A 26,979-nucleotide genomic window follows, 5' to 3' on the forward strand; every position below is an offset into this window, starting at 1 on the left:
TTGACATTTCCATATATATGGGGAGAAAAAAACAATGCATTTAAACACTGTATATTGTTTTGTCAATCATTGTTTTGGTTTTGAATACAATCAAATAGTTATTATTATTATTATAATGCAATAATAATAATAAAAACACTTGACTTTACAAACAGTTTTACAATCAGTTAAACACTTATAACACGTTATAACTAATAATATATCAGTGCTTTAAAAAAAGTGGTCACCAATTAGTACCGCAGGACCCGATTATTGGACAACCGCACAATTACCCGACACCCAACTCGTCCAACCCGTCTATTACGGACAACAATATGACATTAAATTGTTTTTTATGAGATAAACACTTAACGCGTTATAACTAATAATATATCAGTGCTTTAAAAAAAAAGTGGTCACCAATTACTACCGCAGGACCCGATTATTGGACAACCGCACAATTACCCGACACCACCCTAGACGGTAACAACAACAATGATTCCGGTCATTTGGGCAGCGGCTCGGGCCTACACACCGTATCTGGTATTTCCGTTTGCAGTGGTCATCGGTGCCGTCGGCTACAAACTCGAGTGGACGTTCAGCGATGTTAGGACACAAGGTTCAAAACAAAAGGACAGTATCGATAAGGAACGATCCGAACGGCAATTGAGGCGATTGTTTGACGACCCGACGGCTGACGCGACCGAAGTCGAGAGTCTGAAACGGCAAACATTTGTACCGAAAAATATTTTTGAACGAAACGTTTCGCCGTCGCTGCAGATGAAGACCACTACCACTGTCTCGGCCGCCGCCGCCGCCGATGACCGCTAATAGTCGGCGGCACTAAAAACCTCGGAAAAAAGTGGTCATATTTTGCGGACAATTAAATCGGTTGTTATGTTTAGTAGTAGTAGTAATACTGTAGTAATAATAATAATAATAAATTTTTTAAATTAATTATAAAAAATAATTAAAATAATAAATTTTATTTATTTATGATATTTTTTTTTTTTTGAAACAAAAATCAAAACAACAAAAAATTTATTAATTATTTTTTTTTTATAATTATATAATTATTATAATATATATATATATATATATATATATATATATATATATATATAGTATCGATGAAATCATTGTTGTCTCTGTTTGGATAGCCGTCATCGATGGTCACCAATTGATGGCTACCAATACTTAAGCCAATACGGTGTATAAATGATAGGCCGACCCTTTTGTAGCAAATATTTTCGGGCAATAAGTTTGCGGTCGAAATGCCAGACATTTTATTATTTAATTAAATTTAATTTGATAATAATAATAATAATAATAAATATTCATACAATACAATTTGAATACTGTTTTTTAAAAATAATATTATGACTGACAATATATATTATATATAATACTGTTTAATAAAATATTTATTTAATAAATTTAAATAAAACCAATATTATCATTTTTTTTAAAAAAAAATATTGATTATTTTGTTGTTTTTCAACTTTATATTAAGTATTTTAAGTATATTATGATATTTTAAGTATCATATTATTATTATTATTATTTTAGTTTATTTAAACACTATTAATGATTTTCAATTTATTTATATTATGTTAAGAAAAACAATTTAATTGTGAAATAAATAAACATATATAATTTAGTAATTTTATTTTATATATATATATATATATATATATATATATATATATATATATAGTTATTATTATTATATACTGTACTGTATATACTATTATATTAACTTATAATATATATCTAATTTTTATTTTAATATAATTTATATTATATTTATGTAATATATATATATTTAGAATTTATAATACATTTTTGATTTATTATCTATAATATAGTTTATTATTAATTAAAATATATTATATAAATATAACTAATACTATTAGTATGCTATTAAAAATTTTAAAAAATTAAACTAATTTTTTTAACAATTAATTATTGTTAATATATTTTTTTTAAAATAGATAGTCAGATATTTAAATGCCAAAAATATATAAACAATTATAAAGATTTAAATAATATACAAATATTTAAAAAATCAATAACTGTTTTAAATAAAAATTGGATAATAATTAATAATTATTATATATTTATTTAAACAGTACTTCTTTTTGATGGCTTTGACTCGCAGTCACACCAATGAAGTTGTTGTTGTTGTTGTAAATTACTGTCTGTTGGATAACAATAGTTATCCAATGGTTTGAATTCAATCCACTGTTGTCTGACTACAACACTATCATCATTAGTAGTAGTAATACTGTTGTTGTCGTCGACATCGATGTTAGCCATCATTTGGTTTGTATTTACCGGTATTTCATAAAACCATTTTTTATAAATTTTAACAACAATTACACAAAACATTATCATTGATACCATAAGTGATGCGCTTATAAGCAATAGATTGTTTTCATTTGGATAACCATTTTGACCATCAATTGAATTATTGAGTTTTTCAACTAATTATTTTTAGTATATTATTGATAATAATAATGAAAATATTAATATTTTTAAAATAAATAAAATTAATTATTTTTAACTTACATTCGAAAGAATTGTTATATATAATAGTTGTCATTTTTTGATTGATTTTTATTAGTTTTATTAATTGAATATATTTAGTATAAACTATTAAAAAATAACTTATAATACTTTATTAGTAGTATTTAATACTACAGTATAAAACATTAATCTAAAACTAAATTTATAATAATACAATTTTATTGATAAATATAAACATCCACATTTTTACATATTAATAGTCAATGCTTATATCAATTTGTTATGATTTTTAAAAAATATTAGTTTACAAAACAATATATTAGTATATATATAATAATAATAATAATATTGTTTTGTATGAAAAATATTACTGTAATATATTATACTATTATTTATAAAATTAATTAAGTTTTTAAACTAATAAAATTAATAAATAATTTAATTCAAAAATTTTTATTCAAAATAATAAACAATATAATTTAAATCAACAAAAATATATTAATAAAAATATTAGATAATATTTATTTTATAAAAATTAAATTATAAAAAAAATTATTTTGTAAAAATTATTATTTTAAAGTATAATTAATAAAATAAATATTAATAATAGTTGTTGAATAATTGTTATGTCATTTTATGTTTGAAATTTTTAGTTTTTAAAAAAATAATATTCAATGATATTGAATAATAATAATAATAATAATAATGCTAATAATAAACACTTATTTTTAGAAATTTAAAAAAAGTCTATTATATTATAGTAGTGTTAAACAAAAATTCAATACAATTTTATTGATAAATATAAACATCCTCATTTTTATGAATTAATAACCAATGTTTACATGTTTTGATTTAAATAGAGTTAGTTTACACTAAAAATAAAAAACAATATTTATAATAATAATAAAAGACAATAATATTATTTAATAGGAGACATAATATTATATTATTATTTATAATAATAATTAATTAGTAAAATTCTAGAATAAAAATAAAGATTAATTAAAGCGTTTTAAAATAAAATTAATATAATATAATTAATTAAATATTTTAATATAAAATTATTAATCAAAAAAAATAATAAACAATATAATATAAATCAAACAAAAACATAATAATTATGTATAAATTTAAAAAAAATAAATAATCAAGCTTAATCAAATAAAAAAATATATATTTATGCAATTATTTTATTTAAAAAATAATAAAACAAAAATTATCAAATTTCATATTTAGATATTATAATTATAATTTTATTTGTAATATATATATATTTAAATATTATTAATTAAATTAGTATTATTAAAATAGTTTTACAGTAAACTATTAATTTCTAATTTTCTGAAACAAAATTATTAAATATCACATATAAGTATCAGATTTCTACTGTATTAAACTAAACAATTGTATCAAAATTTTAAATATTATTTAATTTATTATTTAATTGATAGTTAAATTTTAAAAATTATAATTTGTTATTTATTATTTAGTATTATAACATTTTTGAAACAACATAGATGTATTATATAATTTATAGTCAACAATTGCTTAATTTATTAAGTATAAAATTTTTCTATACTTAACATTTATGCTAAAAAACAAACAATTTAACATTATTATTATAATATAGTTTTTTAAAATTTATGATAACTATTAATTTATAAAAATCTAATGTTAATAGTATTAGTGAATGGTTTGCACTCACGTATCAAACAATACCCGAACGTAACGCTCGACACGTGTGGTATCGGCAGACAGTCATCACTGTTGTTGTCGACGACTACTACCACTACTACTACTACTGGCCGACAATGTTTCAAGTGGTCAACCAATGAGACCAGTAGTGTACAAAACGGACGGTTAGCCCTTCCGGGAGAGTTCCCATGGATTGCATATATTGAAGGATCTGAATATTTTTGGGGATTTTGGAGAACTAAAACGTATTTATAATTCAATTACAATTAATTCAAAATATAAATTATTATTATGTAGAAAAATTGCATATTAAAATTAATAAACTTTTTTTAATAAAATTTATGTATTTATTAATATATAAAAAATGATTTTTTAAAAAATATTTAATATTTAAAATTAAATTCACAGTTTTTGGTGCACTGGTGTTGTGTTAAATGCCAATTGGATTATAACAGCTGCACATTGTTTTAAGTAATTAAACATTTTTTATTTGATTAATAATAATTAATAATTATTATACTTTATATATAATGATATATAAATTTATATATATATATATATAAATTTATATATATATATATATATATATCAAGGTTAAGTACAGGAAGGCTAAGGGGGTAAGGCCAAAATACCACATAAGATCAAGTTCAAATATTTTTAATTTTATAATTATTATAACTAAAACCAAAAATTAAGTTGAATAATATTCAGTTAATTTTTATATAAAAATAACATTTTAAAAATAAAATTATGTACTTATAAACTATAAACATTAATTATTATTTATATCATTAATTGTATTAAAATTTATTAAAAATATATCATAGTGTATCATTAATGCTTTTATCAATTATTTTTAAATTATTTTATTATTTTGTTAAAATTTAAGTTTTGTATTAATTTTAAAGAATTAAAAAAATATATTTTGAGAAAATTTACCTATTTTCCTTGGAATATTTGTGGATTTTTAGACAATTTTCTCTTAACTCCTCTCCTTGATTTTGAATTTTTGAAATAATTGCAGTTTAAAAATAAAATAAAACTATATTCCTTATCAACACCAAGATTTTTTCGAGATTTTTTTTATGAATTTAACCCCATTCTAACCCCGCCCCCTAAAATCCAAAACCTTGCTTAACACTGATATATATTTTTACATAATTATTGATTTTAATATATATATATATATGTAACGGTATTAAAATCAAATAATTAAGTATAACATTTTAAATTCTCTATTTTAATAATAATAATAATAATAATTAACATAATATTTTTAAGCCCCGATAGAACAGATAATGTACGCACTGTTCAGGATCTGAGACAATCGGGCCATACATACGGTGTGGACAAGTGGTTCATTCATCCCAACTGGTCGTCTACTGAGAAATTCAAAAGGGGTTACGATATAGCAATTGTCAAATTGAAATCACAAATACCGATACCAACGACAACAATACCGACACCGGGTTTATGGTTTGGACAACAGATAAACGGTATTTGTTTACCCGAACCTAATATAATGAATACGGAACAGGAGTTGGCATTGATTGCCGGTTACGGATCGACTACTGGCGATGACGTCCGAAATACTGGTCAACTTAAGATGGGTTGGACTGTCATTGCTAAGCCATACGATACAACCTATCCGTACACTAATATTATTGTTGTGTTCCGATATCCTCACAATACAGGAGCCGCTATGTGTTATGTAATATATATATAAGAAGGCGGTCAATCGATCTTGAGCGGCGTATTTTTTGAATAACTTTTAAACGGTTAGAGATAATTTAATTCTGTAAAATACATTTAAGAATATCATATCGACCACACTTAATATACACACAATCACAAAACTAGGATGACCAGATATACAAAATATCGGGACCAACGCAAGACACTATGTTACAGGTCAAACTACAACAGACTAATTTTTTATGACAATGTAAATTTGTAGTCAAGAAATAATAGTTTAATATAAAAAAAGAATCATCAAAATCGGATTGGTACTTTTATTTTTATACCTTGTTAAATTTGTCATAAATCACATTGTCTAAAATAAAATAGACGTTATTTATGACTATTATATATTTAGAAGATTAAATTTTAAATTATATTATTATTTCTAAAAACATAATTTTATTATGCCGACTAGTTTTCGAAATAATCGACTTTCAATATAAATTACACTATTGTAATTTGATATTATAATTTATACTGAAAGTCGATTATTTCGAAAACTAGTCGACATATTAAAATTTTGTTTTTAGATTTAGTGATAACATGAAAATCTTCATTTAATAAGTATATAATATTTACATTTAACGTCAATTTTATACAATGTGATTTATGACAAATTTAACAAGGTATAAAAATAAAAGTACCAATCCGATTTTGATGATTCTTTTTTTATATTAAACTATTATTTCTTGACTACAAATTTACATTGTCATAAAAAATTAGTCTGTTGTAGTTTGACCTGTAACATAGTGTCTTGCGTTGGTCCCGATATTTTGTATATCTGGTCATCCTAGTTTTGTGATTGTGTGTATATTAAGTGTGGTCGATATGATATTCTTAAATGTATTTTACAGAATTAAATTATCTCTAACCGTTTAAAAGTTATTCAAAAAATACGCCGCTCAAGATCGATTGACCGCCTTCTTATATATATATATATATATATATATATATATATATATATATATATATACAGTATATACAGTATATTTTAAAAATGTTTAGTATTATAAATTATATATATATATATCAAGGTTATTATAGAAAATTTATACCTATAAACCTACAAACATTTAAATATTTAAAAACTTACTTTTAAATATAATTAATTATTTGAAAATTAAAAAAAACTTAAATACAGAATTATTTTATTTATATTTTTTAGTTTATATTAAATTAAAAAAAATCGAAAATTTTTGTTAACAATTTTATTAGCATTTAATACCATACTATATATATCGTTTATTGTATTGTATATACAGTAAATATATATATATATATTATAATATTGAAATATAAATGTTTTTTTTTATTTAAAGGGTGATTCTGGTGGACCATTGATACAGTTTGTCGGTAATAGGGCTGTACTCATTGGTATACAAAGCGGTATATCGGGTACAGTTGGCAGGTGTTTGAGCCGACAGTCTGACTCTAAAATGGCATTTATTCGGTTGTCATCTGCTGTCCAATGGATAGTCAATACAATTAATAGCAATCAATAGAAACAATATTATTATTATTATTATTATCTTTGTATATCACGGTTGTTCCGGTGTGATCACAGTTGTGTCGGCCACTTTTGGTGGCAGAGACACGACTGGTTAGACTCAACTCAAATCTAGTACTTTTCTGACTGTTCTACAACTCTGAAGTATCACTGCTTTTTGCATTTCATAGATCTTAGTTTTTCTGATTTCCAGTGATTCCAAACTTAGGGCCAGATTTTTCGGTATTACGGCCATTGATGACAGTATTATAGGTATTATTTCAACTTTCTTAATGCGCCACATCTTATTGATCTCATAGGCCAAGTCTGTATATTTCCGACGTTTCTCACTATGCGTGTCCTGTAATTTATGTGTTAGTGGGACCGCTATGTCTATTATATACGCCTTATCTTGATGTTTGTCTACTAGGACTATATCTGGGCGGTTGTGGGCCACAGTCTTATCAGTTCTTATTTCTTTATCCCAGTAGAGCTTGGCGCTGTTGTTTTCCATTACACTTTGTGGCTCGTATCTATAGTATGGTAATGGGTCTTTGATTAGTCCGAATCTTATTGCCAGTTCCTGATGTATGATCTTGGCTACTTGATTGTGACGGCTTAGGTACTCGGTATTTGTGAGTACTTTACACCCATTTAGTATATGTTCTATTGTTTCGGACTCCATATGACACATCCTGCACTTGTCTGTTGGTATGTTTAGCTTTTGGATATATTTCTGATGGTTACGGGTCGGAACCACTCGATCTTGTATTGCCATCATGAACCCCTCTGTCTCTCCGTGAAGACCGGCGTACTTCAGCCATTTTGTAGACATTTCTTCGTCTACGTGTGTTTGGTTGAGTTCTGCCCGGTATCTTCCGTGGAGTTCTTTTGAGGCCCATGTGTTAATCCTCTCTTTTTCATTTTGTATATCTATTTGATGTTCAATATTGCTGAGGTTTAGAGGTGTGTAGTTGTAATCGAGTGTTGATGTTATTTTGTGGAGCTCTGAGACATAGCATTTTTGTTGATGGTATTTTCTCAACAGTTCTCGCTGTTTGGCCTCAAGGCTTACAATGTTTAGTAACCCTCTACCCCCATGCTTTCTACTAACACACAGTCGTGCTACAGAACTTCTAGGGTGGTGTAGTCCAAACATTGTAAGTTGTCGCCTTATATGTCTTTCAATGGTCTCAAGTTCTGTTTTACTCCATTTTATTATTCCGAACGAGTATGTCAGTACAGGTATAGCCCAAGTGTTTATGGCTTTGAATTTGTTGTTTGAGTTTAGTTGAGATTTTAGTATTTTTATTATTCTTTGATTTAATGTTTTCTTTATTTCTTCTTTAACTTCTGTCATTTTAGATTTATGCATTTGCTTAATTCCTAAGTACTTATATATATCTCCATTTTCTAGTGCCTTTATATATCCGTTTTCAGTTTCGTATTGATTTCTTTCAGAATAGACTCCTCTTTTCAGTTTCATTATAGCACATTTATCTAATCCGAATTCCATATTTATATCATTGGAGAAAGTTTCTGTTGTTTTTAGCATTGCATTTAAATCAGATTCTTTTTCGGCGTATAGTTTTAAGTCGTCCATATATAGTAGATGTGTTAGATTATATTTTGTATCACTTGATTTTAGATTTACGCCTTTTAGCTTTTTAAGTAGTGATGACAGTGGGTTTATGGCTAAGCAGAACCACAGAGGACTGAGTGAATCTCCTTGAAATATTCCTCTATTTATTTTGATTTCTGTACTTATTTTTGTTCCATTATTTGTATTGACACACAATTTAGTATTCCATTTTTTCATCATATTTTCTAATGTGTTTATCAGTGTGTTGTCAATTTTATATAGTTTTAACACTCTTAATAACCATTTATGAGGGACTGAATCGAATGCTTTCTTATAGTCTATGTATGCCATTTCAAGATTTCTATGTTTTTGACGAGCTCTTATTGTTATGATATTGTCTATTGTTAATTGCTCTTTGCAGCCCATCGAGTGTTTTATACAGCCTTTTTGTTCTTCAGCTATTATGTTGTTGTTACTTAAATGATTATATATTTTTGTTGATATTATGGATGTTAGGATTTTATACATTGTTGTTAGGCAAGTGATGGGTCTATATTTGCTGGGATCTGATGTATTTTCTGTTTTTGGGAGTAGATATGTTATTCCGGAAGTGAGGAAGTCATCGGTTTGTCCTGTTTGTATTATTTTATTCATTGCTATTGCCATTGGTTGATGAACTGTTGTAAAGTGTTTATACCAGAAGTTTTGTATTTTGTCTTGTCCTGGGCTTTTCCAATTGTGGGATTTCTTGAGGGCTTCGGTTAAGTCATCTTTAATTATATTTACTGAAGTCATTTGTGGTATTTCTTTATTTTCATCTTCAATATCATTTATCCAATTAGATTCTTTATATTCCTTTGGGTTACTCCAGATTTCTTTCCAGTAGTTTTCTATTTCATCTATTTGTGGTGTATTGTTATTATTGCTTGAATTTATTTTATTTTGATTTCTATAGAACATTTTTTCGTTATTATAGTACATTGTATTTTGTTTTCGTCTTTCGCTTTGTATTTTATATCTTCTAATTCTTTGTGATAGTGCTTGAACTGTTTGTTTTAATGTGTCGTTGTAATTTCGGATTATGGATTCAAATTCAGGTTTTCCAGGTTTTGTCTGTAATGATCGGTATATATCTTTTAATGATTGGTTAAGTCTTTTTGATTTGTTTCCATTTAACACTTGCGTTATTCTTCCAATTATTTTTCTTTTCCCTTCTATCCGTGTCTCTATTCGCTTTTGCCATTTAGGTATTACATTTTCTTGATTTGGTTTTGTTGTATACATGTGTTCTATTTTGTAGCCTAAGAGTCTCGATACTGCTACTGCTGCACAATACGTTATTGTATTAATTGCGCTCAACGACATATTTTCTTCGATGTAATCTTTAAGTATATCATTTATCGTTATTATAGTAGATCTTGTTTTAATGCCACTTCTTATTTTTGGTAATTTAGGTCTGAATTCTATTTCAAAGTCTTTATATTGTTCTAAAGATGTTTTTAGTTCATTTTCTGCTGTTATTCTGTTTATTTCATCATTTTTATTGTTTATGTTATCTGTTGTTGTAGGTGTCTCTTCTATTTCTGGCACTACTTCTACTGTGGTATTTAATTCAGTTGTTTCATTTAATGATAGTTCATGTGCCACTTGTTGTTTGATTTCTTGTAATTCAATCGGAGATATTTTATTATTCTTTGCTAAGAATCGCCGTTGGTCTGCAATTCTTTGTTCCGTTACATTTAGTTCTGGATATTTTTGTTTGAATGCTAAGTATATTTGGTTTCTGTAATCAGTCATATTTGTTTCGAGTCGAGTTGATCTGTAGTATTCGCGCATTATCAAGGTATTCATCTCATGTGTCCATCTCATGCGCTTTTGCGATTTGTCAACCAAATTGGTCAGTTGTTGCTGAGAACCAGCTTGAACTGAAACATTTTGGAGGTTAGTCTGATTTTGTTGACTAGTCTGCGGTCGCATTACATCACAGCTTTGCCCGCATAGCACATCACTGCGTGGGATATGATGCATACTTAACGAACTGCAGTCAATGCCTACCTGCTGAACGCGGGATTTATTTGAGAGGGTACCTCCCGAACACCCCCCGTTATTCCTACGACTACGTGTAATCATATTTATATATTTTGTGGCCTTTTTACGGGGTCCCGGTCCCTAGAGAAAGCTCAACACTAACATGTGTCTATTGCCACCCATTTCTCACCACTAACATGTGTTTGTTGAAATAGGATTTTTATTTTTTGAAACAAAAGTGGCCATTGCGTGTGAGGACGAGTAACTACTCGAAGGGTGAAGGGACATCCTTGCGGACGTCCCTTCGGGGTGGGGGCACCTTTTTACAGGCACCCCCGGGTGGGAGCACCCTTGCGGGTACCCCCAGGTGGGCACCGATACCGAAGTACCGATACCCGGGTCGGGCAGAAACTCGTCCTCACTTAGCACCCCGCTTTCCCCATACTACTTAAGTTTTATTATTATTATTATTATTATTATTATTATTATTATTATTATTATTATTATTATTCAATTATTATAATATTAGTTACATGTTTTGAAATATAATGTAATATAAAAAATATAATACTGTTATAAATTTATTTATATTTATATATAATATAAATATATTATAGTTAGATAGTATATTAAGTAAGATTAGTAATAATATATTATAATATACCGGTAGTTAGTTATATAATATATATATATTTTTTATTTTTGTTTTAATATAATTTAAATTTATAATACATTTTGGATTTATTCTCTATAATACAGTTTATTATTAATTAATATATTATATAAATATAATTAAAACTATTAATATGCTATTAATACTTTAATTTTATAATATTTTAAGCAAAAAACTAATTTTTTTATTAATTGTAGTTAATAATTTTTTTAAAAAAATTGACAGATATTTAAATTCAAAATAATAAAAAATATAATATAAATTTAAAAAACATATTAATTAGATATTAAATATTATATATTTTTTAAAAATCAAATTAAATTATTAAGTTTATCATAATTCATATGTTAGTATTATAATTATAAATTTTTATTTAAATAATATAAAATATTTTATTATTAAGCAAATTAGTATTAGTAAAAAAAGTTTTAAAAAATAATTTCTAGTTTTCCACAATTTTTTTTAAAAAATCAAATATCACATAACATCAGTTATATAATAAATGCATCAAAATATTAAGTTTATTATATGAAATTGTCAGTAAAATATATTATTTAAATAATATTTAAAAATTAATATTGTAAAAAAAAATTTTATTATAATAACATTTTTGTAATAACATAAATGTATTTTATTCGACAATTTTTTTATTTATTAGGTATTAAAAAATTTTTTATAATCTAAGTATTTATATCAAAAATAAATATATATATATATATATATTAAAACTATTATTATAATTTATAATAACTATAATCTATAAAAATCTAGTGTTAATAGTGTTAGTGAATTTTTTTTATTATAATAACATTTTTGTAATAACATAAATGTATTTTATTCGTCAATTTTTTTATTTATTAAGTATTAAAAAAAATTTATAATCTAATTATTTATATAAAAAATAAATAAATTTATATATATTAAAAATATTATTATAATTTATAATAACTATTAATTTATAAAAATCTAATGTTAATAGTGTTAGTGAATGGTTTGCACTCACGTATCAAACAATACCCGAACGTAACGCTCGACACGTGTGGTATCGGCAGACAGTCATCACTGTTGTTGTCGATGACTACTACTACTGGCCGACAATGTTTCAAGTGGTCAACCAATGAGACCAATAGTGTCCAAAACGGACGGTTAGCCCTTCCGGGAGAGTTCCCATGGATTGCATATATTCACGGATCTGAATATTTTTGGGGATTTTGGAGAACTAAAACGTATTTATAATTCAATTACAATTAATTCAATATATAAATTATTATTATCTACAAAAATTGCATATTATTTATTAATATTTCAATATTAAAACAAGTTGAGAATGCTAGAAAGCATTATCTAAAAACAAATTTTTATTTCGCAAATTACTTGTTATTGTTTAGTATAAAAACATATTTATCCACTATTTTATAATAAAATAATTTGATTATCATAATTATTGTTATAACTTTTTTTAATTGAAAAAAAACTAATTAAACACTACTTAAGAATCTAAACTAAAAGAAACTATTAATAAAAATTTATTAATTTATATAAAATAAATATAAATCAAACGTAAAAATATATTTAATGATTTTTAATCTTTAATTTATATTCATTTTTATATAAATTAATAAATTAATTTTTTTTAAAATATTTAATATGCAAAATAAAATTCACAGTCATAGGTGCACTGGTGTTGTATTAAATACTAATTGGATTATAACAGCCGCACATTGTTTAATGTAATTAAACATTTTTTTGTTGATATTTTCCGTGCGGTGATTCACAAATATAGGTTCAGAGATAGTTCTCTGTTAAAGCCGCGCATACTATCACCTTCTCCGGCGGTAAAGTTGACACAAAAGCTACACGGATCATCACCTCCAAGATGATGACACCCTCAACGACATCGATCGCAACGCTTAAATAAAACCTCACTTAGCTTTATCTTAGCTTAAAACCTTGAGGTAACTTTACTGTTACCTACTAGATCTATATCTCGATCGGTGTTTCCATCGAGAGACAAACCTTAAGGTAACATTACTGTTACCTACTAAAACTATGCCTCGATCGGTGTTTCCACCAAGAGACAAACCCATAGGTTACCTAATTAAAACTAAGACTGACTATTTCAGTCTGAAACTATACCATGATAGATAGATAGATAGATAGAGACAGAGACAGAGATAGAGATAGAGATAGAGATAGAGATAGAGATAGAGATAGAGATAGAGATAGAGATAGAGATAGAGATAGAGATAGAGATAGAGATAGAGATAGAGATAGAGATAGAGATAGAGATAGAGATAGAGATAGAGATAGAAAGAGATTAAAGCCAAATTAAGATAAAGAGAGAGAGAGAAAGTGAGAGAAAAGAATAATTAATTTTGAGAACAATTTTAGTTTAGCATTTAATACCATATATATCGTATATATCATATATATATATATATATATATATAAATATATTATATTGAAATATAAATGTTTTTTAAATTAAAGGGTGATTCTGGCGGACCATTGATACAGTTTGTCGGCAATCGGGCCCTAATTATTGGTGTACAGAGCGGTATCTCAGGTCAAGTAGGTTTGTGTTTGAGCCGACAGTCTGACTCTCAAATGGCATTTACTCGGATATCATATGCTGTCCAATGGATAGTCAATACAATTAATAGCAATCAATAACAACAAAATTATAGATATTAAATTATATATTTTTTAAAAATCAAATTTAGTTATTTAGTTTAATTAAAATACTTATTTATTAATGCAAATTTTAAATATAAAGCAAACATTATCAAATTTCATATCTAAGTATTATATTTATAATTTTATTTAAATAATATCAAATATTTTATTATTAAGCAAATTAGTATTAGTAAAAAAAGTAAAAAAAATAATTTCTAGTTTTCCACAATTTTATTTTTTAAAATCAAATATAACATAACATCAGTTATATAATAAATGCATCAAAATATTAAGTTTATTATATGAAATTGTAAGTAAAATATATTATTTAAGTAATATTTAAAATTTAATATAGTAAAAATTTTTTTTATTATAATAAAATTTTTATAATAACATAAATGTATTTTATTCGACAATTTTTTTTATTAGGTATTAAAAAAATTTTCACGAACTCCTGAAAGGAGTACGTACTTAATTCTATATGTCCTTCCGTCTGTCTGTCTGTATGTTCTTCCGCATTTGATTGAATTTTGAAATTTTGACTTCAGATATGGATTAAGCATCAAAAATAAGATATAGGGGATCAGCATTAAAATTTTAATATCTCTTCAGGAAAAAAAAGAAAATGGCGGGCAAAGTTAAAAAAAATTAGGTAAATGTTTTTAAGTATAGATTTGAATAGAGTATCAAAAACAGAAAAGGAATTAGCATTAAAATTTTTATATCTTCAGGAACAAAGAGAAAATGACGGTCAAAGTACAAAAAAATTGAAAAAAATTATAAATATAAATTTGAATAAAGCTTCAAAAATAAGATATAGTGTTAAGTATAAAAAATTTAATATATTTAAGAACGTATATAAAATGGCGGCCAAAGTACAAAAATTTTAAAATTAATATTTAATTCTTGGATTCGAATTAAACATTAAAAATAAGTTATATGAAATTAGCAAATAATTTTTATATCTTAAATAAAATAGAAAAAATGAAGCTTGAGTTAATACTCTTAAAATTTAAGTTGTATTTATAATAAATATAATAATTTATTTTAGTTATTTGATACTCTATATGAATTGTTTGAGTTTATTTTGTCATACTGAGTCATTTGATACCGCATATTACTAAAGTTGAGTTTATTCTGTGATACTAAGTGATTTGTTACCCCAAATGACTATAGTTGAGTTTATTTTGTCATACTTTTGTCATAGATTTTAATATAATTTTTAATTTAGATTAGGAGTTCGTATGGAAATACTTTTTAGCATTCTCAACTGGTTATAATCTAAGTATTTATATCAAAAATAAATAAATATATATATATATTAAAAATATTTTTATAATTTATAATAACTATAATCTATAAAAATCTTGTGTTAATAGTGGTAGTGAATGGTCGGCACTAAAACCACAGAAAAAGTGGACAATTTTATTGGCGGACAATTAGATCGGTTGTTATGTTTAGTAGTAGTAGTAGTAGTAGTAGTAATACTGTAATAATAATAATAATAATAATAATTTTTTTTATTAATAATAAATAATAATTAAAATAAAATTTATTTATTTATGATATTTTTTTTGAAAAAATAATCAAAACAACAAAAAATTTATTAATTATTTTTTTAATTAATTAAATATATTATATAATATATATACAGTATATATGATATGTTTATATATATATATATATATATATATATATATATATATATATATATATTATTTTTAATATTTAATTAATATTTTTAAATTTTAACCTAATAAAATTATTAAATATATATATATATTAATAATGATTATGGTAAAAAGTTAAATAAGTCAATTTTAATTTATATACAGTTTATAAAAATAATATATTTTTTCAAAAATTATTTTCATATTTTACTCAAATTATTAGTTTTCTAATTAAAATAAACAATAAATAATTGTTTGCTAAAATACATTTAAAACTGAAAAAAAATATTAGACAATTGTTTTTATATACATAAATATTTTTTAAAAAAAAACAGTTATAATTATATTATTATTATTATATTAAAAAAAAATATTATTTAATATTAAATAAATTAATAGTTTATTATGCAATGTATTTAAATATTAATTATAATCAATCATAAAATTATTGAATAATTTATATAATTTATTAGCAAACGAGTTGACCGACGCTGCGGTAAATATAATAAATTGAAATGCAATAAAAACTTCAATTAAGCCAAACATAACCGTTAATTTCGGTATGACATCCATACGGACAAACAGTATGGCATACAATAGGATAACAATAGCCGATCCCAATGTTAGCCAAATGTTTAGCAAAAATTTTGACCAAAAAGTTTGGTTATAGTCTGATATTTCGGCAAACAATTTGTCCAACAATTTCATTAGTTTAAGTTTAGCCCAATATGTCGGGCGTTGTTTTGCCTATGATGAGGACAGTTGTCTACAGATTAGCCCAAGTTTTAGCTTCAAATAGCGGCACAGTATGTAAAAGTAGATGACCTGATAGACCAATATATTCATCACCGAATAGGTCCACATTGTTATCAGTATAGTATTGGATATACCTAGTGTTGTTGACCATAAAAAATAAATAAGAGAAATTTATAAATAGAAAATAATAGTGAAATTTCTAGAAAGTTTCTAAATGAAATTTCTAGAAAGTTTCTAAATAAAATTTCTAGAAAGTTTCTAAATGAAATTTCTAGAAAGTTTCTAAATAAAATTTCTAGAAAGTTTCTAAATGAAATTTCTAGGAAGTTTCTAAATAAAATTTAATTATTTATATAGTGATCCCATTTGTATTTTACATTATATAATATAATATTTATAGTCTTAATATATATCTAGTATTTTAATAGCTATAGATATTGGGGGATCTCATAGTATTTAACAAAAATGTTAAATTTTTATCTAAATTTTCTCATCGGAAATTTATTAGAAACTTTCTATTTGTTGCCCATCTCTAGCTATTATACCATATAGTATTAAATAATTGATGGTTATATTTAATATAAATGTTGTCAATGACCCGGTTATAGTTAATAGTGTTATACAATAGGTATTATTTAGTCGACACCAGTCGCCTAACCATTGCATCCAATTGATTAGCTTATGTATCTCATGATAATTAGTGAGTCCGACACTGTTGGGTGTCATCAAACCGGACATCATTTGGAAAACTCTCATAAATGTCGGTTCAATACCAGACATATAATTATAATAATAGATTAATTGCGATAATAGTATCATTAGTGCCATTAATGACATAAATATATTCATCAATGTTTTTATACGCCAATAGTAACCCAAATCACCCAACAGTGCAAACTGTTGCCAATTGTCTACAGTATCGGTGATCAACAAACTGACAATGCGTTCAATTAGATAAACCATCGAAACAATTGTTATGAAAATCGGTCGATGAAACCATTGTTGTCTGTTTGGATACCCGTCATCGCTGGTCACCAATTGATGGCTCCTATTACTACATAAGCCAATACGGTATAAATGATAGGCCGACCATTTGTAGGAAACATTTTCGGGCAATAAGTTTGCCGTTGAAATGCCAGACATTTTATTATTATTTTTTAATTTAAATTTAATTTAATAATAATAAAAATATACATACAATACAATTTATAAGTACTGTTTTTTTTATATTATAATATATATTGTATATATACAGTATATATAATATATATATAATACTATTTATAAAATATCTATTTAATAAATTAAACTTATAAACCAATATAATCATTATAATATACTAGTATATATATATATATAAATAATATATATATCTATTTGCAGTTTATTTTTAAAATATTAATAATTTTATTTTTAACTTTTATGTTTTAAGTATGATATTATTATTTTAGTTTGTTAAAAAAAACTATTTATGATTTTCAATTAATTTAATTGTGTTAAAAAGTTAATGTTGAACACGAACACTTGAAAAGGAGTACATAACTGAATTCTATATGTCCGTCTGTCCGCATTTTATTGAATTTTTTTTAAAAAACTGACTCCAGATTTGGGATTAAAACATCAAAAAATAAGGTATTAGGGGGATCAGCATTAAAATTTTAATATCTCTTTAGAAACATAGAAATAATGGCGGCCAAAGTTACCCAAAAAAATAAATAAATAATTTTAAAGTAGAAATTTGAATAAAGCATAGGTAAAGGGAATTAAAAAATTTATAAATAAAATTTTCTATCGATAAAAACATAGATAAAATGGCGGCAAAGTATAATAATAATAATTTTAAATTAGAAATTTTAAATTAGAAATTTGAATAAACAATAAAAAAAATAAGATACAAAGGGATCAGGATTAAAATTGTGATATTTTTTCAGAGAAAACAGAGAAAATGACGGCTAATTTTTTTTAAAAAATATTAATATTTAAGTTTAATATCAACAACATTAAGTATACTGAGGTTATGTAAAAGCTTCGATAGTTTGTGGAGTAATACAGACATTAAATATGCAGATACTATGGAATAGTTTTAAAAAAATAATAAATTTTATTAGAAATATAAAAATATATATATGTAAATAATCAAAACTTTTTTATTTGATACCTTACATGAGTAAATTACAGTTTATTTTGTTATACTGAATCATTTGATATTCTACATGACTAAAGTTGTCTAATTTCTGAGTTATTTAATACTATAATTAACTAAATTAGAGTTTATTTTTTTATACTGTGTCATTTGATTTTAATTTCAATTCATATTAAAAGTTAGTATGGAAATGCTTTTTAGCATTCTCAACTGGTTTTTATTATTATTATATATATACATGCATATTAAATATTTAGATATAATTAAATTTTCAAAAATTAATTTATATATATATATATATATAAATATTGATATTTATATAATGAATATTTTCTAGAACTACAGTACATTAATATACCGGTAGTGTTAATAAGGAAACAATTTATAAATATATATTTTAATTACTTTATCGAATAATAATAATAATAATAAATTATTATCATATTTTTTTAAACATTATATTATTGTGCATTTTTTAATTGTAATTTATAAATATAATTAAACATATTATATTAGACAATAAACGAATATTATATAATTATAATTGTAGTTTATTTTAAAATATTGATTGTTTTTTGCAACTTTTATGTTTTAAGTATTATATTATTATAATTGTTATAATTATTTTATTTGAATATATTAAAACAATTGCTTTTATATACATCATAAATATATTTTTTTTAAATATACAATTAGAATTATATTATTATCTTTATATTTAAAAAACTTTTAAAAAAAATTATTATTTAATATTTAATAAAAGCCAAATAAGTCGGGCGCTTAGCCGATGATGAGGACAGTTGTCTACAGATTAGCCCAAGTTTTAGCTTCAAATAGCGGCACAGTATGTAATAGTAGATGACCTGATAGACCAATATGTTCATCACTGAATAGGTCCACATTGTTATCAGTATAGTATTAGGTATACCTAGTGTTGTTGACCAAAAATAAATAAGAGAAAGTTTTTAAATAAAATTTATAGAAAGTTTGTTAAATAAAATTTATAGAAAGTTTGTTAAATAAAATTTCTAGATAATTTCTAAAAACAAATTTCTATATAATATCTAAAAAGAAATTTCTAGAAATTTTCTTAAATGAAATTTCTAGAAATTTTCTTAAATGAAATTTCTAGAAATTTTCTTAAATGAAATTTCTAAAAAGTTTCTAAATGAAAATTTTTATCTATAGAATTCCCCATGGTTAATTTTATTCTCACTTTTTCTATATTTGTTAACTTGTAACATTGTTTTATATATAATTAATAATTAAATATTATTATTTTAATTACTGAATTAATGTAAAAAATATATTAAATTTAATCTATATTAAAGTATAATATAATTAAACAAAAAAAATCAATAAAATTTAAAAATACTGATTATTATTATTTGTATAATACATTATATAATATTAATATATTTATTAGTATTCTAATAGCTATAGATATGGGGGGGGGTTCCCATAGTATTCAACAATAATGTTAAATTTTTATAGAAATTTATTTTCATGAAAAATTTTCTATAGAAATTTTCTTATCGGAAAATTTATTAGAAACTTTCTATTTGTTGCCAGTATACCATATAGTATTAGATAATTAATGGGCATATTTAATATAAATGTTGTCAACGATCCGGCTAATGTAAACAATTTTATACAATAGGTATTATTTAGTCGACACCAGTCACATAACCATTGGATCCAATTGATGAGCTTATGTATCTCATGTATATTATTCAGGCCAATGCTATTGGGTGTCAGCAAACCGGACATCATTTGGAAAACCCTCATAAATGTCGGTTCAATACCAGACATATAATTATAATAATAGATTAATTGCGATAATAGTATCATTAAGGCTATTAATGACATAAATATATTCATCAATGTTTTTATACGCCAATAGTAGGCCAAATCACCCAACAGTGCAAACTGTTGCCAATTGTTTACAGTATCCATAGTAGTCAACAAACTGACAATGCGTTCAATTAGATAAACCATCGAAACAATTGCTATGAAAATCGGTCGATGAAACCATTGTTGTCTGTTTGGATAGCCGTCATCGCTGGTCACCAATTGATGGCTACATAAGCCAATAAGGTATAAATGATAGGCCGACCCTTTTGTAGCAAATATTATCGGGCAATAAGTTTGCGGTCGAAATGACAGACATTTTAATTATTTATTATTTTTTTTAATTTATTTAAATTTAATATAATAATTTAAAAAAAAAATCTTTATACAATGCAATTTAAATACTATTTTTTTAATAATATTATATAATATATAATACTGTTTAATAAAATATTTATTTAATAAATTTAAACCAATATTATCATTATTTTTTTTATTTTAAATATATTGATTATTTTGTTGTTTTCAACTTTATATTAAGTATTTTAAGTATATTATGATATTTTAAGTATCATATTATTATTATTATTATTTTAGTTTATTTAAACACTATTAATGATTTTCAATTTATTTATATTATGTTAAGAAAAACAATTTAATTATGAAATAAATAAACATATATAATTTAGTAATTTTATTATATATATATAGTTATTATTATTATATACAGTACTGTATATACTATTATATTAACTTATAATATATATCTAATTTTTGTTTTAATATAATTTATATTATATTTATGTAATATATATATATTTAGAATTTATAATACATTTTTGATTTATTATCTATAATACAGTTTATTATTAATTAAAATATATTATATAAATATAACTAATACTATTAGTATGCTATTAAAAATTTTAAAAAATTAAACTAATTTTTTTAACAATTAATTATTGTTAATATATTTTTTTTTAAAATAGATAGTCAGATATTTAAATGCCAAAAATATATAAACAATTATAAAGATTTAAATAATATACAAATATTTAAAAAATCAATAACTGTTTTAAATAAAAATTGGATAATAATTAATAATTATTATATATTTATTTAAACAGTACTTCTTTTTGATGGCTTTGACTCGCAGTCACACCAATGAAGTCGTTGTTGTTGTAAATTACTGTCTGTTGGATAACAATAGTCATCCAATGCCTTGAATTCAATCCACTGTTGTCTGACTACAACACTATCATCATTAGTAGTAGTAATACTGTTGTTGTCGTCGACATCGATGTCAGCCATCAGTTGTTTAGTATTTACCGGTATTTTGTTAAAACATTTTTTATAAATTTTAACAACAATTACACAAAACACTATCAATTGTTACCATAAGTGATGCGCTTATAAGCAATAGATTGCTTTCATTTGGATAATCAATTGGATCCTTAAATGTTTCATTGGATTTTTCAACTAATTATTTTTAATAACAACAATAATAATAATGTTAAATCATATAAAATAAATTAATAAATTATTATTATTTTTTAACTTACTTAGCATAGAATTGTTATATACAATAGTTGTCATTTTATGATTGATTTTTTAAAATTAGTTTTTCTAATTAAATATTAAGTTGACTTAAAAAATAAACTTAGATTTAATAATATTTTATTAGTAGCATTTAATACTAGTGTACAGTATAATACATTAGTATAAAACATAACAATAGTATAATACAATTTTATTGATAAATATAAACATCCACATTTTTTGCATATTAATAATCAATGTTTATGATTTTTAAATAAAATAGAGTTAGTTTACAATAGAGAAAAATAATCTATTAATAAATATATAATAATTTTGTTTAGTATAAAATAATAATACAGTATTATATTATAAAATTAATTAAACTAAAAAAACTTTTAAACTAAAAAATTAATAAACATTTTGATTAAAAATTATTTATTAAAAATAATAAACAATATAATATAATAGTATTAGAATAAAGATTTTAAAAAATCAAATTAAATTATTTTGTAAAAATTACTATTTTAAAGTATAATTAATTAATAAATATTAATAATGTTTTTTTTAAATTAAATAAATAACTGTTATATATAGTAGTTGTCATTTTATGTTTTAAATTTTTAGTTTTTTTTTAAAAATGATATTCAATGATACTATTGATAATATACACTTATTTTTAAAATTTTAATAAAGTATATTATAGTAGTGTTAAACTAAAATTCAATACAATATTATTGATAAATATAAACATCCTCATTTTTAAAATGAATTAATAATCAATGTTTATATGTTATGATTTTAAATAGAGTTAGTTTACACTAAAAATAAAAACCAATATTTATAATAATAATAAAAGACAATAATATTATTTAATAGGATATAATAATATTATACTATTTTATTTATAATAATAATTAATTTTAGATAGTAAAATTTTAGAATAAAAAATACAAATTAATTAATATTTTTTTAATAAAATTTATATAAAATAAATATTAGAATATTTTAATTCAAAATTATTAATTAAAAATATAATTTAAAACATATTAATTAGGTATTGGAAAATATTCAAATTCAATTCAAATAAAATTATCAAGCTTAATCAAATTAAATATGTATATTTATTTATTAAATTATTTTTTTTAAATATAAAGCAAAAATTATCAAATTTCAGATATTATATCAAATATTATAATTTGATTTTTATTTGTAAAATATATTTTCTAAAAATATTATTAATCAAATTAGTATTAGTAAAATAGTTTTACAGTTTATTTACAAATAATAATCAAATATCATATAAAAGTATCAGATTTCTATTAAATTAAACAATTGTATCAAAATTTTAAATATTAATAAATTAATTATTTAATTAATAGTAAAATTTTAATAATTATAATTTGTTATTTATTATCTGTTATCATAACATTTTTTAAATAACATAAATGTATTATATAATTTATAGTCAGCAATTGTTTGATTTATTAAGTATAAAATTTTTCTATACTAATCATTTATAATAAACAAAAAATTAATTAACACTATTATTATAATAACATAGTTTTTTCAAATTTATAATAACTATAATCTATAAAAATCTAGTGTTAATAGTATTAGTGAATGGTTTGCACTCACGTATCAAACAATACCCGAACGTAACGCTCGACACGTGTGGTATCGGCAGACAGTCATCACTGTTGTTGTCGACGACTACTACTACTGGTCAATGTTTCAAGTGGTCAACCAATGAGACCAATAGTGTCCAAAACGGACGGTTAGCCCTTCCGGGAGAGTTCCCATGGATTGCATATATTGAAGGATCTGAATATTTTTGGGGATTTTGGAGAACTAAAACGTATTTATTATTCAATTATAATTAATTCAAAATATTGTATAAATTATTATTATGTAACCTATATTACATATTAGGTTAGTTTTTTTAAAAAAAATAATATTATTTAATATAGTTTTTGGTGCACTGGTGTTGTATTAAATGCTAATTGGATTATAACAGCCGCACATTGTTTTAGGTAATTAAACATTTTTTATTTAATTAATTATAATTAATAATTATTATACTTTGTATATACTTGTATAATATATATTGCTGTATACATATAAACTTTTAAATACTCAATTTTAATAATAATAATAATAATAATAACAATAATAATTAACTTATTATTTTTAAGACCCGAAGGAACATATACTGTACGGACAGTTCAGGATCTGAGACAACCGGGCCATACATACGCTGTGGACAAGTGGTTCATTCACACCAATTGGACGCCTACTGTGAGATTCAAAGCCGGTTACGATATGGCATTAATAAAATTGAAATCACAAATACCGATACCAACGACAACAATACCGACACCGGGTTTACACGGGTTTGGACAACAGATAAACGGTATTTGTTTACCCGAACCTAATATAATGAATACGGGAGACGAGTTGGCATTGATTGCCGGTTACGGATCGACTACTGGCGATGACGTCCGAAATACTGGTCAACTTAAGATGGGTTGGACTGTCATTGCTAAGCCATACGATACAACCTATCCGTACACTAATATAATTGTTGTGTTCCGTTATCCTCACAATACAGGAGCCGCTATGTGTAATGTAATATAAATTTATATATATATACAGCATATAAGGGTTATTATCGAAAATTATGATAAAAGTAAAAACAAAAATTAGGTACAAATAATTAAGATATTAAAAATAACTTTTAATATTTTATCATTTATTTTATTTTTAATTATATACAAAATTATTTTGATTTTAGTCAGATCAGTTTTTATTAATTTCAATAAATAATAATATAGTTTATTGTAAATATTTAATAATTTTCTAGTGGATATTAATTGTCTCAATTAATTCAATTGAGAGAGAGAGAGAGAGAGAAATGGAAAGAGAGAGAGAGAGAAATGGAAAGAGAGAGAGAGAGAAATGGAAAGAGAGAGAGAGAGAAATGGAAAGAGAGAGAGAGAGAATATATATATATATATATAAATAATAATATTGAAGTATATAATAATAATAAATGTTTTTTAATTTAAAGGGTGATTCTGGCGGACCATTGATACAGTTTGTCGGCAATCGGGCCGTACTTATCGGTATACAGAGCAGTATAGTGGGTACAGTTGGTTGGTGTTTGAGCCGACAGACAGACTCTCAAATGCATTTTAGTCGGGTATCATATGCTGTCCAATGGATAGTCAATACTATTAATAGCAATCAATAAACAACAAAATTATTATAATTTTTGTCAATTATTGTTAATAACATGTTTTGAAATATATATATATATACTGTTATAAATTTAAATACTAAAAATATATTATAGTTAAATAGTTATAGTACCGTATATTAGTATATTATATTATAGTTAGTTATATACTACATTTATTTATAATTTTTGTTTTAATATAATTTATATTATATTTAAATAATATATATATATATATATATATTTAAATTTATAATACATTTTGGATTTATTCTCTATAATAAAAGTTTATTACTAATTAATATATTATATAAATATAATTAAAACTATTAATATGCTATTAATACTTTAATTTTATAATATTTTAAGCAAAAAACTTTAGTAGTTAATAATTTTTTTTTTAAAAATTGACAGATATTTAAATTCATTAAAAACATTATCATTCAAAAAATTATTTAATTCAAAATAATAAAAAATATAATATAAATTTTAAAAAAATATTAATTAGATATTAAATTATATTTTTTTTAAAAAAATCAAATTAAATTATTAAATTTAATTAAATTAGTTATTTATTAATGCAATTATTATTTTTTTAAATATAGCACAAAAATTATCATAATTCATATGTTAGTATTATAATTATAAATTTTTATTTAAATAATATCAAATATTTTATTATTAAGCAAATTAGTATTAGTAAAAAAAGTAAAAAAAATAATTTATAGTTTTCCAAAATTTTTAAAAAAAATCAAATATCACATAACATCAGTTATATAATAAATACATCAAAATATTAAGTTTATTATATGAAATTATCAGTAAAATATATTATTTAAGTAATATTTAAAATTTAATATAGTAAAAAAAAAATTTTATTATAATAACATTTTTGTAATAACATAAATGTATTTTATTTTTTATTTTTTTATTTATTAGGTATTAAAAAAAATTTTATAATCTAAGTATTTATATCAAAAATAAATAAATATATATATATATATATTAAAACTATTATTATAATTTATAATAACTATAATCTATAAAAATCTAGTGTTAATAGTGTTAGTGAATGGTTTGCACTCACGTATCAAACAATACCCGAACGTAACGCTCGACACGTGTGGTATCGGCAGACAGTCGTCACTGTTGTTGTCGACGACTACTACTACTACTACTACTACTGGCCGACAATGTTTCAAATGGTCAACCAATGAGACTACAAGTAGTGTCCAAAACGGACGGTTAGCCCTTCCGGGAGAGTTCCCATGGATTGCATATATTGAAGGATCTGAATATTTTTGGGGATTTTGGAGAACTAAAACGTATTTATAATTTAATTAAATTTAATTCAAAATTTAAATTAATAAATAATTAATAGACAAAATAAATTGAAA

The 26,979-nt window shown here is 23.2% G+C and overlaps 2 protein-coding genes across 2 annotated transcripts; both read left to right on the top strand.

The window, feature by feature from the left end:
• The first annotated feature begins 128 nt into the window (after nucleotides 1-128).
• On the top strand, nucleotides 129-889 carry LOC128953515 (small integral membrane protein 12-A-like). Its single transcript, XM_054298998.1, has one exon. It carries the CDS (start codon nucleotides 475-477, stop codon nucleotides 808-810), a length of 336 nt encoding a protein of 111 aa, XP_054154973.1. The 5' UTR covers nucleotides 129-474; the 3' UTR covers nucleotides 811-889.
• Nucleotides 890-4,179: 3,290 nt separating this feature from the next.
• LOC128953478 (chymotrypsin-like protease CTRL-1) lies at nucleotides 4,180-7,445 on the top strand. The gene is made up of 3 exons (XM_054298960.1): nucleotides 4,180-4,448; nucleotides 5,485-5,914; nucleotides 7,263-7,445. The coding sequence occupies exons 1-3, from the start codon at nucleotides 4,180-4,182 to the stop codon at nucleotides 7,443-7,445; spliced, it is 882 nt and encodes a 293-aa protein (XP_054154935.1).
• Nucleotides 7,446-26,979: the final 19,534 nt, after the last annotated feature.

Source organism: Oppia nitens, unplaced genomic scaffold, assembly GCF_028296485.1.
Source record: "Oppia nitens isolate AA-2021 unplaced genomic scaffold, nextdenovo-longstitch-racon4-pilon3 scaffold22_pilon_pilon_pilon, whole genome shotgun sequence".
NCBI classification, from domain to species: Eukaryota; Metazoa; Arthropoda; class Arachnida; order Sarcoptiformes; family Oppiidae; genus Oppia; species Oppia nitens.